Source organism: Phaenicophaeus curvirostris, chromosome 22 (genome assembly GCF_032191515.1).
Source record: "Phaenicophaeus curvirostris isolate KB17595 chromosome 22, BPBGC_Pcur_1.0, whole genome shotgun sequence".
NCBI classification, from domain to species: Eukaryota; Metazoa; Chordata; class Aves; order Cuculiformes; family Cuculidae; genus Phaenicophaeus; species Phaenicophaeus curvirostris.
This window is the reverse complement of record NC_091413.1, coordinates 2404265-2416834: the sequence shown is the minus strand read 5'-3', so window position 1 is coordinate 2416834 and position 12570 is coordinate 2404265. Positions and strand designations below refer to the sequence as shown.

Genomic DNA, 12570 nt, shown 5'->3' with positions numbered 1-12570 from the left:
AAGGAGCTCTCGCTGGCTTCTGAGTCCCTTTCACAGGGACTCAGCACTATCTTTGACAGGTGCCAGGAAGCAGAGCCGAGGCAGAAAAAGCCCCGCGTGTGGGAGAACTCTGCTAAACAGGATCTGCCAGGCTTCCTCCGCAGGAGCAGGATGAGCGATGCGCGCAGACCCCACGCTTGGAGCAGCCCCATGTGAGCAAAGCTCCCCTGCCCCTGCTCCTGGGCAGCAGCAGCACCTGAGCTCACCAGCTGCAAGTGCCTAAGGGTGATTGTTTCCTTCCTCCTGCCCTCTGTCCCATCTATATATGCAAGCAGCGTGGGGTGGCTTGGTTTTTTTTTGGAGACCTAGGAGTCAGGATGACTGTGGAAGTGGTGAGTAGTGCCTCATTGCTTCCTTGGTTCAGTAGCACAGCTGGGAAAGGGAGGAACAGCTGGAATTGCTGATTTTCCAGTATAGTCTAGGATTTAAATATGAGCACGTACAGAGATGTGGGTCTGTGTTAGCATATGTTTAGCTGTCTCTGATGTGCCAGTTCTCTGTTTAGTGGCATCCCCAGCGACGTGCCACCTTTTTGACCAGTTTTTAGGGTCATTCTCTAGGAATTTGGAGATTTCCACAAGGCTGATGGATTTAGAAACCCCACAATGGGCTTCAACTCCTTTCCAACATGAGCAATGCCTCTTCTTTGCTTGATCCCTCTTCCCTCCCCTGTAGGGAAGCGGGGAGTGTAGTCCCAGATCCAGATGTCAGTGTAAACGTGTGACTTAGTGCTACTTGATGCTTTGTGCTGCTGTTGAAATAGATGTGGGTAAGAATTACCTTGAGGAGGCGGCTAGCGGAGGCGAGTCTCTGGTAGACGAGCAGATGAGGGGGTAGAAGGCAAGGTGCAATTCTCTGAAAAGGCTGAAGGAGTGAGTCAGTGCTCACCCAGGGCGACTGCCAAGAAGTGCACTCGTTTCAGGGCAATTTTAGGTGGCTCTGTTAGTATATTTACTGATTAATCAAGTGAGAAATATCTGCAGTATCTTCCTAGTTCTCTGTGTCCTAGTTTCAAGGCGTGGGACACGGGGTTATCCAGCAGCAGAGCTTTGGGCCAGTTACAGCTAAAGCTGATTTTATGGGAATGGCTTTAAATTGGAATGGGAAAGATTTAGATTAGACATTGGGAAGAAATTCTTCACAATGAGGATGGGGAGGCCCTGGCCCAGGTTGCCCCATCCCTGGAGGGGTTCAAGGCCAGGTTGGATGGGGCTTGGAGCCCCTGATGCAGTAGGAGGTGTCCCTGCCTATGGCAGGGGTGGGACTGGATGGGTTTTGAGGTCCCTTCCAACCCAAACTGTTCTAGGATTCTGTTTCTGTTGGTGTGTGGCTGGATGGGACTCTATATTTCCATCATCTGTCTCTTCTTTCTTGACTGAAGAAACAAATTCAGCTCTGCAGAGGGAGCTTGTGCCTCCATGGAAGGGTGGAGAACAAGGAGGATATTTCTGTCTAATAGAACCACTTATGTGCAGGGGAATATTTTTGCTCCCGTTCTTTCATCATGGGTCAGGCATTACAGCACTCGGCTCTAGAACAAAAGTCTCTTATCCCCAAAATAGATGGGAATTGTTTTGATTGCTTTGAATGCGTCAAATCACCTCTTTCTTTATGGGCTACTGGAATTGCAACTATTTCCCTAGTCTGACGTGGGAGGGAGTATGAGGCTGGCAGGACTTAGAGTAAGGGAAGGACAGTAGTCAGCCTTAGCACTTTCCAGTAGAACCCTTGGCTTCCTTCAAGCCTGTTTATGCAACAGGATTTCTATTCTAGAAATCAATGTCCCACCTGCCTTCTTTCCACTGTAAATAGCAACTTGCTGACGGTAGGAAATCCTTTTTCCCCACCTCCCCTCTCATTACTTGTAGATTCCAGCAAGTCAGTCCTCCTCATTCAGATCTTTTTATGGCTCTTTCCATAGTAAATGAATAATAGAGGCCTGTGTCTGCTCTGGAACACCCACACGTGGCCTGCCCCGAGGCATCAGGCGCAGCCAGGGTGGTTCAAGGTGGAATTGGTCCCTGGCTCCCAACACCAAGTCCACCTTCAGCCTGAGGAAGGAGGCTTACCTTGGAAATCCCTTCAGCCCTCCTCCACCCTTTCGATTTATAAAACAACTGACCTCAAACTGAGTCTGGGATGGCAAAAAAAAGGGGATGTGAGACTTGTAAGATTCTGAATGTTGGTTGTGAGGGCGTGGCAACCTTGTCCATGGGCAGAGCGTGTGCTGCTTTCCCTCCCGAGCCTGCAGGTCTCCTTTCTCCACTCCAGAAGCTGGATTGCCTCTGCTCCTTTGTGCCAGTAGAGCTTGGACCCTCTGATCCAGTGGGGGGTGTCCCTGCCCGTGGCAGCGGGTTGGAACTGGAGGGGCTTTGAGGTCCCTTCCAACCCAAACCACCCTGTGATCCTGCGTGTTGCTTGTGGATCCAGGCTTCGCTGCATACGAGGCTTCTACATCTCCAGAACTTTCTGAACGTGTGAAAAATGACGAATCGAACGTGTGAAAAATGGAGAATCGGTGCCTGGAAGGAGAAACTGAGATCTGATGCAGAGCTCACCCTAGGCTATGCCCTGTGAAGAGAGAGGCAGGGTATATGGGAGGACAACAGTCATAAACCAAGAGCTTTCGTGGGCTGGTGTGGAGGCTGAAGAGAAAATCCCCACTCTGACACTAACTGGCCTGGGGCACAAGTTTCCAAGTGTTACAGGAGCTTGGAGTGAGCCAGTCAAGGTCAGCTGGGCTGGAGGAGCCCTGCTGAGAGCGCTGAGAGTCATTCCCTTCCTTCCCACTCACTCCCCAGCCGGGTTCAGACAAAAGGGGTGATTGTTTTTTGTTCTTCAAGCCTTGTTACTGAGAGGGGATAAAAGTGAGTCCTCTGCAAAACCTGCCTTAGAGGCAGCCTAGTTCCAAATCCTGGAACTGAGGGTCGGTTCCTCTCTGCAGCCTGAACGAGAGCGATGAGCTCTACAGCGGGACTTGAAGTCCTTGTCCCAGGTGGTTTTTGCTCCTGTGCTGCAGCCACACCAGCGCTGAACCCGTTCCATCCCAGCAAGCCAGTTTTCAGGCTCCGCTTACTCTGAAACCAGCCTTCTCCAGCCTCAACGGCAGCTGGCTTGAGGGTGAAAAGAAGACGACTGGTACCTCTGCTCCATCCGAGGAGCATCCGAGAGCTGGGAGACGCTCTAGCTGTCACCTGAGTATTGAGGCTGATGGAAAATCAGTCTCATTCTCTTCTGAATTGCAGGCAGGGAGTGGAGAGCAGGGCTTGGCCAGCACTCATGCAGCTGTGCTTGAAGTGGGGGCCAAGCGTCCCTCCTGATAGGAACTGAGAAGCCACGTGCTGCTTCCCTTTCCTGTTGTGACTGGATGCAGCTCTGATGGGTGCTCGGAGGCCCCTCCATCAAGGTCTTTGCCTGCTTCCCCCCCCGCACCGAGCTAAAAACTCAGCAGAGCTTGGCAAGACTTAGACAAGCTTCCAAAAATGGAGCACACCTGAAATACAGCCTCTTTGACAGGAGCAGCAACCGCCCTGTGCTCTCTTTTGCTCTGTTCCCCGACGTTAATGGGTTGCAGCACCAGGGCGTGAGCTTGTGAGGGAGGACTGCTGCCCTGATAGCTCCTCCTGATCCAACTGCTGCTTGCTGCTGTTTGCAATGTGAGCCAGAAATGATGGAACAGTGCTCTTGCCCAAGCAGGCTGCTGTAAGTCATGTTAGAGTTAACTCTGACCCTCAAAAAACCACGCGCAGCGGTCTGTCAGAGCCTGCAGAGCTGCGTGGGGTGTTGGGCTGTAGTGCTGTCTTAACAATTATCGGTGTGATCCGAAGAAATTGGGTATAGAAGCTGAAATAAGCAAAATAGATGACAACCCAGCCTCCTAGGGGAGAGAAGCTGATATCCTTTGGCTTGGTTGCTTCTTTACTCGCTCCTCCCTCGGACACTGCAGACAAACAAGCCCAAGAAGACTGTCCACATGCATGAGTCTCCCCTGCATGCGTGCAGAATGCTTCCTCTCCCATGTCTTGCTCTCCTGTGTGTGTGCCTGCAGGCTGCTCCAAATTGTCTTCTCTTTGCCAGGCTGATGTGTTAAGAGACTGCAGTTATTGAGGGAGGCTGAGAATGGGAAGTCACAGCTCATTGCACAGCTGGAAATTCCTCAGGAAACCTGAGTCGAAGGAAGTTCTCTTCAATTTGGCTTTTCCCAGCTGTCTGGGCTTTCCTAACAGGGTAGAGATAAGGGATAAAAGTCAAGCAATAAGGGAAATTATCCACTCCAAAGAAGAGCCTTTGGTTAAAAATTGGCCACTGCATCCAGACCTCATCTGGATGGCTTGGAAGGGGGGCCAGTTTTCAGAGCTACTCTGGTTTCTGACAAGCAAGGTGAGATGGCAGCCTGGGTCCAGCTGGGAAAAATGCAGTTAAATCCTGCCTTGTGAAGGAAACAAGCTGCACTGAGAAGCTGGTCCAGCAAAGATATAGGAATCTTTCTATGGTCTGAATCAGCCACTCTTCCAAGTCCTCTGCAGAACTGGGCAGCTCTGACGCTTGTAATGCAAGTTTTCCAATCCTTGGAAAGATATCCTGGCCCTAAGGACCTTGTAGGTCTGTCCTTGGCCCACCTAGGTTTGTACCTTTGTTCCTTTGCAGTGCCTGGTGCTGTGGAGCAGATCTTCACGTTACCCCCATGTAATTACGTGAAGCAGCAATTGAGAACACGGTTCTCGTAAGGACCTAGACCCCATAAGTCAATTTTTTTTGCACATTTGTCTTCTGTGCCTAGTCTTCATGCTGTGGTTGTAATCACTGCACCAACAATGTGTATTTGGGGGGACGTTGTGGGTTTTGCATGCGCAAGGATGGCTGAGCCTGTGCTCTGCCTATTTTTTATTTTTTTTTTGAGGATTAGTGTTTCCTCTCCTGCTTTTCATCCTCGTCGTGGGTTGAGCTGAAAGCACAGGAGTGAAGCAAAGAGCTTGCTCTGTCGGCTCTTCCTTGGCAGGGAAGTTGATGCGTGTGGACAGCCCTTAGCATCTCTAGGTGTGGGGTGGAGGATGAGGATGTGTTGTGACAACCCAACAGTTATTAATTCAGCCTGCTGCACGCAGAACAGGGGCCTCGGCGGTAACTGAGAGAGACAGGGCGAGAGATGTTCGCTCTTCCTGACCTACCTGACAAAAGGAGAAAGCCAGAAGCCTCTGAGCAATGAGCAGCTTGCTGTTTCTCCTGTTTTACCCCTTCACTACTGTGTCTCTCTGGGGTAGCCAACCTGGCTGTGAGCAGTTCTTCAAGGAATTACAACAGTTCCAGGCAGATGCAAGGACAAAATGAAATCTCTGGGGCTGAGGTACCCTGAATTCAGATGGCTAAGAGAGCCTGGACTGTTGCAGAGTCATCCTCAAGTGCTTCAGCTCGCTTTGTGCTGTTGGCATCCAGCCCTCATGCTTTTCCACCCCCTCTCTGTCTCAGGTTGCTCTTTGCCCTGCTCCTGGAACTCCCCAAATGATCTCATTTTTTCCTACAAATTGAAAACGCTTTAAGTTCCGGAGGCGAGGTGCAAGCAAGAAGCTGGTTGTTCAACTTTGTGTGGTTTTGTGAGCTCGTAGAGGAAACCGGCCCAGCTGCAGCTCAGAGAGCCAGGCTGCTGCCCAGCTCCCCCACAAACACGACTGACTCAAAGTGATGCTGCTTGTAACTTGTTTTTCCCTGATATCATCCCTTTCAGTCCACACCGAAACTGGGGATGTGGTGGAGGCTCTGTCCCTGGAGGAGCTCAAAAAGCGTGTCGACATGGCACTTTGGGATGTGGTTTAGCAGTCACAGTGGAGTCAGCCTGATGGTTGGGCTGGGTGAATTTAGAGAACTTTCCCAACCTTAATGGCTCTGTGTATGTATTTGCTCTTAACAACAGTCAAGACTCTTCATGACTGGCTCAAAAATAACCCTGCAAAGCCTCATAGTGGTCTGATACTGCAGTTTTTACATAGAGGACTGCAAATGCCTTTATAAATGTGGTAGAAGCAGCAGCTGCTGTTAGCTAGTTGTCCTGAATACAATAGGGGCATTATATCATTAAAACACGGTTCCTGTACACCCTATAGCGTAACTATGTGATCTCTTGCCCTGGTGCATGGGCTACATTGGGCGTGATGGAATTTTGGAGGCATCTGCTTGTTTAGGGTGTGCTTTCTCAAGCCAGAGACAGTTCTACTGGTTACTGAAGTCACTTTTCCATGTATCGAAGCCCTGCTTGCCAGGAAGAGGCTAACCATCTGTCTATTGATGGGAAGTAGTGGATAAATTCCTCATTTTAATTTGCTTGTGGCTTTGCTTCACTTACTAAATTGTCTATACCTTGCTCCATGAGTTTCTTGCTGCTGCTGGATGCTGCGTCCAACCCCCCTACAGAGCCAGTAAACTTGCTCCCAGTCGAGATGTTCTTTTCATCACGATGTACTTGAGTGGCTTGCTCGCGTGTTCCTGCACTGACAGCCTCTACATCAAAAAATGCTCCTTTATAAATGAAAAGAGGTTTCACTTAGAAACGCTGCTCGGCTCCCCAGATGCTGGGGCGTGACTCAAACGAGCTGTGCCTCTCCAGTCACCCTGTCCTGCTCTTTCCAAATGTCACTGCAAAGAGCTATTGGGCTGCTACTGTTGTCTGGCACATTAACAGGAACAAACCAGGGGTGAAAATGTGCCTGAGGTGAGTAGAAAAAGACCAGACAAATTGGATTTGGCTTTGAGAGAGATGCCAAGTGTGCAGCTGGTGCGACCTGGAGCTAAGAGGCTGCAGTGAGGAGGCGTTATTCACCTCGGATCTATCCCTGGATTTCCAGCTCTGGCACCGTGCTCAGGGAACTGTTCCCCTCACTTGTTTTAGCTGACTGATGCTAATCCTCAGGGTAAATTGACAACAGCATTCATTCCCATTTCCTTTTGCTCTGACATGATTTCTCCACAGTAAAATCATAGAATCACCAGGTTGGAAGAGACCCACCGGATCGAGTCCAACCATTCCTATCAAATTTGCATGCAGTTTAAAATCACAAGAGATGGCAGGTATGGAGGCATCGTTTCCCGAGGCTGGTTTGTTCCAGGAACTCCTCTGGGAAGCTGGAGTCCAAAGGAGATGGAGCCTTTTCCTTTTCCAAAGGAGCCTTTCACCCCGGAATTGGCTGTATTTTTGTGCTGGGTGACTTAAGATGCTTTCGGATGAAAGAGATCATCTATAAGCTAGACTTTACCTCACTGTGGAGTCATTTCTGGTCACTGGGCAGCTTTTGAGAAAAGTAAAGCTGGTGAATGCAGGGAGTAAACATGTCTATTTTTGTAGTTTGTCTTCCAAGTCAAACAAAAATAAGAGCTGACTTGAGGCTGGAGACTGCATGACACACTGTTAACTGAGAACTGGCAACGCGGGGCCTGACCCTCTCTGTGTAAGTCAGAAAGGCATTCCTGGAGTCCGTGGAGTTCAAGTTCACGTCCTCTAGCAGCGCAGCCTGTGGCTGTTTAGAAGTCGGGTACGACTCGGTGGGCGGTCAGGTGAGCCGTGTGTGGTCAGTGTTGGGAGGAAAACTTGGAGCCAGCTGGGAGTGTTGGTTTTTTCAGTTGCTCTCCACACCCTCTACGTCAGAATTGAGCTGATGTCTCAGCCGGAGCTGGCAGAGGTCCTGCCTGCCAGCCCAAGAGCCTGGTGCACACTGAGTCAAGGGTTGGGCTTCTTCAGCCTAGAGAAGAGAAGGCTCTGGGAGAGCTTAGAGCAGCTTCCAGTGCTGAAAGGGGCTCCAGGAAAGCTGGGGAGGGGCTCTTGATCAGGGATAGGATGAGGGGGAACAGTTTGCAGCTGAAAGAGGGGGGATTGAGATGAGTTATCAGGAAGAAATGTTTTCCTGGAAGGGTGGGGATCCCTGGCCCAGGTTGCCCAGAGCAGGGGTGGCTGCCCCATCCCTGGAGGGGTTCAAGGCCAGGCTGGATGGGGCTTGGAGCCCCTGATCCAGTGGGAGGTGTCCCTGCCTATGGCAGGGGATGGGACTGGATGGGCTTAAAGGTCTCTTCCAACCCAAACCATTGTATATTTCTACAATTCCTGGCACCATGGGTACCTGCTCACCTGTGCCAGCCTGGAGTTGAAGGATGAACCTTTGCCCACATGGTTCTTCTAGCACTGCAGAGCTGCTTTGCTTCCTTTTCAAATGGGGAATTTCCAATTTGCCATATATAGATAACCCCTCCAAACAAACTTCCATGTGGAGCTGAAGAAAGGCTGTGTTCCCAAAAGCCTGTTTGTTCCAGCTGCAGTCATTTGTCTCGGGGAGGATATTGCTTCTCTTCAGACATTGCGTTATTGTTTATATCCCCAGACTGTCACAGCAGCTGCAGCCACCAGAGCCTTCCATGCACAGGACACAGGAGCACAGTGCACAGCTTGTGCTCTGCAATGTTTGTGTGTACCTGTGTGGGTCCCGTGCTGAGGAATCGCATCCTCGAACACTGAAGCACGGACGTTCTTGGTACCTATGTCCTAGTGCTCAGCATCATCAATATCATAGAATCAGAGGATGTCCCCCACCTTCACAGGAAAATATTTCTTCCTAAAATCTCATCTCAATCTCCCCTTTTTCAGCTTAAAACTGTTCCTCCTCATCCTGTCCCTGCACTCCCTGATCAAGAGCCCCTCCCCAGCTTTCCTGCAGCCCCTTTCAGCACTGGAAGCTGCTCTAAGGTCTCCCCAGAGCCTTCTATTCTCTGGGCTGAACAACCCCAACTATACAGTTGCTGCCTTTCATTTGATTTTCTTTTTTGTTTTACTCTCTATAATCATTACCCTTCTCCAGAGCTGTTCCATTAGTTGGCACGGGGAGAAGATGATCACCATGTTGTGCAGTGCAGTCAAATCAATGCGAGATGGAGGTCATGAGCTTAGCAGCAATGGGGAGCTGAGCCTAGGCTGGGCTTTGCAGCCAGATTCTAATTGCATTTACACATCAACGCCGTTAGCTTCACACCGCAGGATGCACCAGCTAGGAAAGCATCAGCACACGCGTGCACCAGCCTTACTGGAAACCGGATCTGTCACTTACAGTAAAGTTTAAAAATAAAACCAAATTGTGTAAGATCTAATTATTTTCCAGGCTGTTTTTTCCTGCTTCCATTTATCCCAGCGGGAGCTGCAGGCAGATAAAGGCTGAAATCTCTCCAGGCTGCAGGGTGTGAGACTGAATGGCATTTCCATTGATAAACTCACCAAAAAAAGGGAATTATTCTAAGATGAGGCAAATATCCAGTGGGCATCTCTGGGCTACCTGGGCCAGGGTGTCCCCAACCTCCCAGGGAAACATTTCTTCCTAAGATCTCATCTCAATCTCCCCCCTTTCAGCTTAAAACTGTTCCCCCTTGTCCTATCCTTGCATTCTCTGATCAAGAGCCCCTTACTTGCTTTCTCCAGCCCATCCCAGGTCCAGAATGGGACCAGTGTGAGAACAAGTGGGAAGTATTCACTGTCGGAGAACAAGGACGTGGCTGAAGAGTCCTTCACTCAACAGAGGTTTGGAAAGCCTTGTGCCTTCTTGGCTGCCATCACGGTCAATACAGCAGGAGCCGAGTGTGGATACGTACAGTGAGGATCGATGAATTCGCTCAGATTGGTGAATTGGACCATGCTGTGATCTGTTCCGCTGTGTGATTTCTCTCTGGATGCTTGGTTGCCAAACGAGACTCGGACTGACAGCTTCACTGCCTGAGTACCTGTGCTTCCCACTCACCTCGCCCCGAGTGCTGATAAATCAGCACGGCTCTGCGAGGGGCAGCTCTGAACCCCCCTGGGGCAGAGGGAAGGAGTCTGCTCTTCATTTTAAGCAGCTGCGATCAAGTCGAGGGGCAATGGAGATAAACTGGAGAGGGGCAGATAGAGACAAGACATAAGGAGGAATCTCTTCATGATGAGGGTGGGGAGGCTCTGGAACAGGTTGCCCAGAGCAGGGGTGGCTGCCCCATCCCTGGAGGGGTTCAAGGCCAGGCTGGATGGGGCTTGGAGCCCCTGATCCAGTGGGAGGTGTCCCTGCCCATGGCAGGGGAGGGACTGGATGGGCTTTGAGGTCCCTTCCAACCCAAACTGTTCTATGATTCAAAGTCCAGTCTTCCCATCAACATAGCTCGGCAGTGAATATCCAGCCTTATTTAAGCAGGAGGTAATGTTATGAAACCCCACTCTGCCAGGGAATCAGCTGGCAGTAGTGTTTGGTCTCTGTAGCTCTTGCACCAGGGTAAAGATGCCATTCTGAGGAGATCTCTCAAGTTACCTGCTCTTGGTATGAGCATAGGGATATCTATTTCTCTTAAGTACCTCTGATAACGCTTATTCCAGCCTGTGTGATTCTGTGGGAGAAGCTGTCGGTTGTATAGAGTTAGAACACTTGGGATTAAAACATCCTACAGCAACTGCAAAGCTCCTTTGAGATGCTGCAGGGTACCAGACTGGGGTGGGAGGAACACAAACGCGTGCCCAAGCAGTTTAACTGGCTGACTGACTCCATGGTTTCTTAATTGGATCTGATTTCTTGAGCATGTTCTGACTTTCCATTTGGTTGATGAGTTTGGATACAGTTTTTCCACCCTGCACAGTTTCTTGGCTTTGAATTCCTGTTCGCTTTTTTTTTATGGTTCCCAAGAGAGAGAACATCAAATTGGAGGAAATATTGCTCACCAGTTTCCGAAATCCCGCAGGCTTCTAAATATTCCTCTTTTACTACTTTTTAGCTTGTCTTGTTGGTCACTCCCCGTGTTCAGGGAGATGAGGATTGATTGGTTTCTTCATAACTGGGTGTCACTTCCCAGCTTTTCTCTGCTAGGAACGTCTTGGGTCTGTCCAGAAGTCACGCATGTTAAAATTTACAGTGAGAAAAGGGGAAGAGGCTATTGCCACCTGATGAGCAGGAGCCAAAAGCAGATGCATGGACAGCAACGAGAAGGGAAACGAGGTCTGGTTGGGTTTTTGTTCTGGCAGAAGGGAAATAGAGAGGCTGCACGCCAGCGAAGGCTGAACTTGGGGTCTTCGGTGTGTGCTCTCTGCTGAACTCTCCTGCCCCTTCACTCAGTAAGAGATTTGTCAGAGGTTTATTTTCAGGCATCCGAGTCCCGTTTGACTCGGAAGTCACGGACTTGAGGATGTATTTAATGCCACGCCGAGGGAGACAGTCAGTGGATGGAGCAGGCGGCACCAGAGGAGGTTGCTCTGTGCCCTTTCCAACACGCTGACGCTCTGCTCCTCAGCGGCGGCTCCTTCCCACAGGGTCCGCGTTTCTCGGTGCCATCTGCCCCAGCTCCTCTCCAGGGTGAAGCGAGACGCGGCGTTGGTTTGCAGGGCTGGTGTCTGGCCCAGGGGAAGGGACACACGCTGCGTCGCGCTAGGACCTGGGGGATGCTCAGCCTGCCTCCTCCCAGAAGATTAGCTAATATTCCTAGGGCAGGGCACGCTCTCAAGTCTTTCTACTTTTCCTTTCCTCTATATACGTGGTTTTCCTTCTTCTAGCTCGTTCCAGCGCAGAGCAGCTTTGGATTTCTCCGCGCTTTCTTCCCCCCCCCAAACCGCCCCAGTAGCTGGATTGCTGCCAGTGTCTCACAGGGCCAAAGTTTGATCTATAGGGGTGTATTTTTCAAACCAGCCCAGCTGCATGCAGCCCGCCTGCAACTGAATCCCCGCTCCCGGGGCAAGTTTAACTCGGGAGAGGAACAGCAGCAGGGGTGCTGTTTGTGCCTCTCCTCCAGCTATTCCTGTCAAGATGGATTTATGACTTTAAAAGGAGTGGGAAGGGGGGGGGGAAGAAAAGGAAAATTGCCTACAGGAGCCAGAGCTTCCACCACAGCCCAGCAAAACACGCGTAAAGGAGTCGGAGCTCAAGGCATGAGCAGCGTACAAGTGGCACCCTGGGATCTGGTGGATCCTTGCACGTAATATGACTGATTTGAAGTCTTCCATCTGCCTTCACAGAGCCGAGCTTTTGGATTTAAGGTAGTTTGCCCAGGACCAGACTTTGCTATGTTGGCCAAGACGGTGCTTTCTCTTGGTCTGTGGCTGCAGTTTGCTGCGGGACAGAACGCACCTGAGAGAGGTGAGTGCCTGGAAAGGCAAGGTTCCCTTACTGCTTTCCCCCATTTAATGCCTCCTGGTCCTTACAGCTTCTCAGAAAACCTTTTCAGAATGAAAGCTGAAGTTATATTGCTGCTTTAGGTTATATTTGTACGTTACTTTGCTGGCACAAGGACAAAACAAATAATAATAAAAAAAACCCTTTGTGAATTTGAAATAGGAGAAAGAAAATTTATCTTGCTTGTTTCCAGTCATGGAAAGGAAACAATTCAGCAACTCACAGAGTTCAGTGAGTTGTGTGGATAAAGTCCAGACTCGTCGCTGTTACCTGGCACTGACGTACCTGGATTAAGAAAAGTAAAACCAGTGACTGGTGATAGATCTGTCCTGTTGTTCTCCTGCTAATCTCTGTAATGAAACCATTATATTCCCTCTTTAAGATGCTT

The 12570-nt window shown here is 50.1% G+C and overlaps 1 protein-coding gene across 5 annotated transcripts in view; it reads left to right on the top strand.

Moving 5' to 3' along the window:
- Nucleotides 1-349: 349 nt before the first annotated feature.
- Nucleotides 350-12570, top strand: part of VWA1 (von Willebrand factor A domain containing 1) — a 29318-nt gene continuing 17097 nt past the window's right edge. For 2 of the 5 annotated variants that reach the window (XM_069874783.1, XM_069874782.1), the window contains exons 1-2: nucleotides 10949-11092; nucleotides 12026-12146. In XM_069874783.1, the coding sequence (XP_069730884.1) occupies nucleotides 10964-11092; nucleotides 12026-12146 (250 nt within the window). In that variant the 5' untranslated portion in view covers nucleotides 10949-10963. Of the gene's footprint in view, nucleotides 372-9650; nucleotides 9684-10928; nucleotides 11093-12025; nucleotides 12147-12570 lie in introns of those variants that run through there. The other 3 variants (XM_069874787.1, XM_069874785.1, XM_069874784.1) reach the window with 3 other exon arrangements.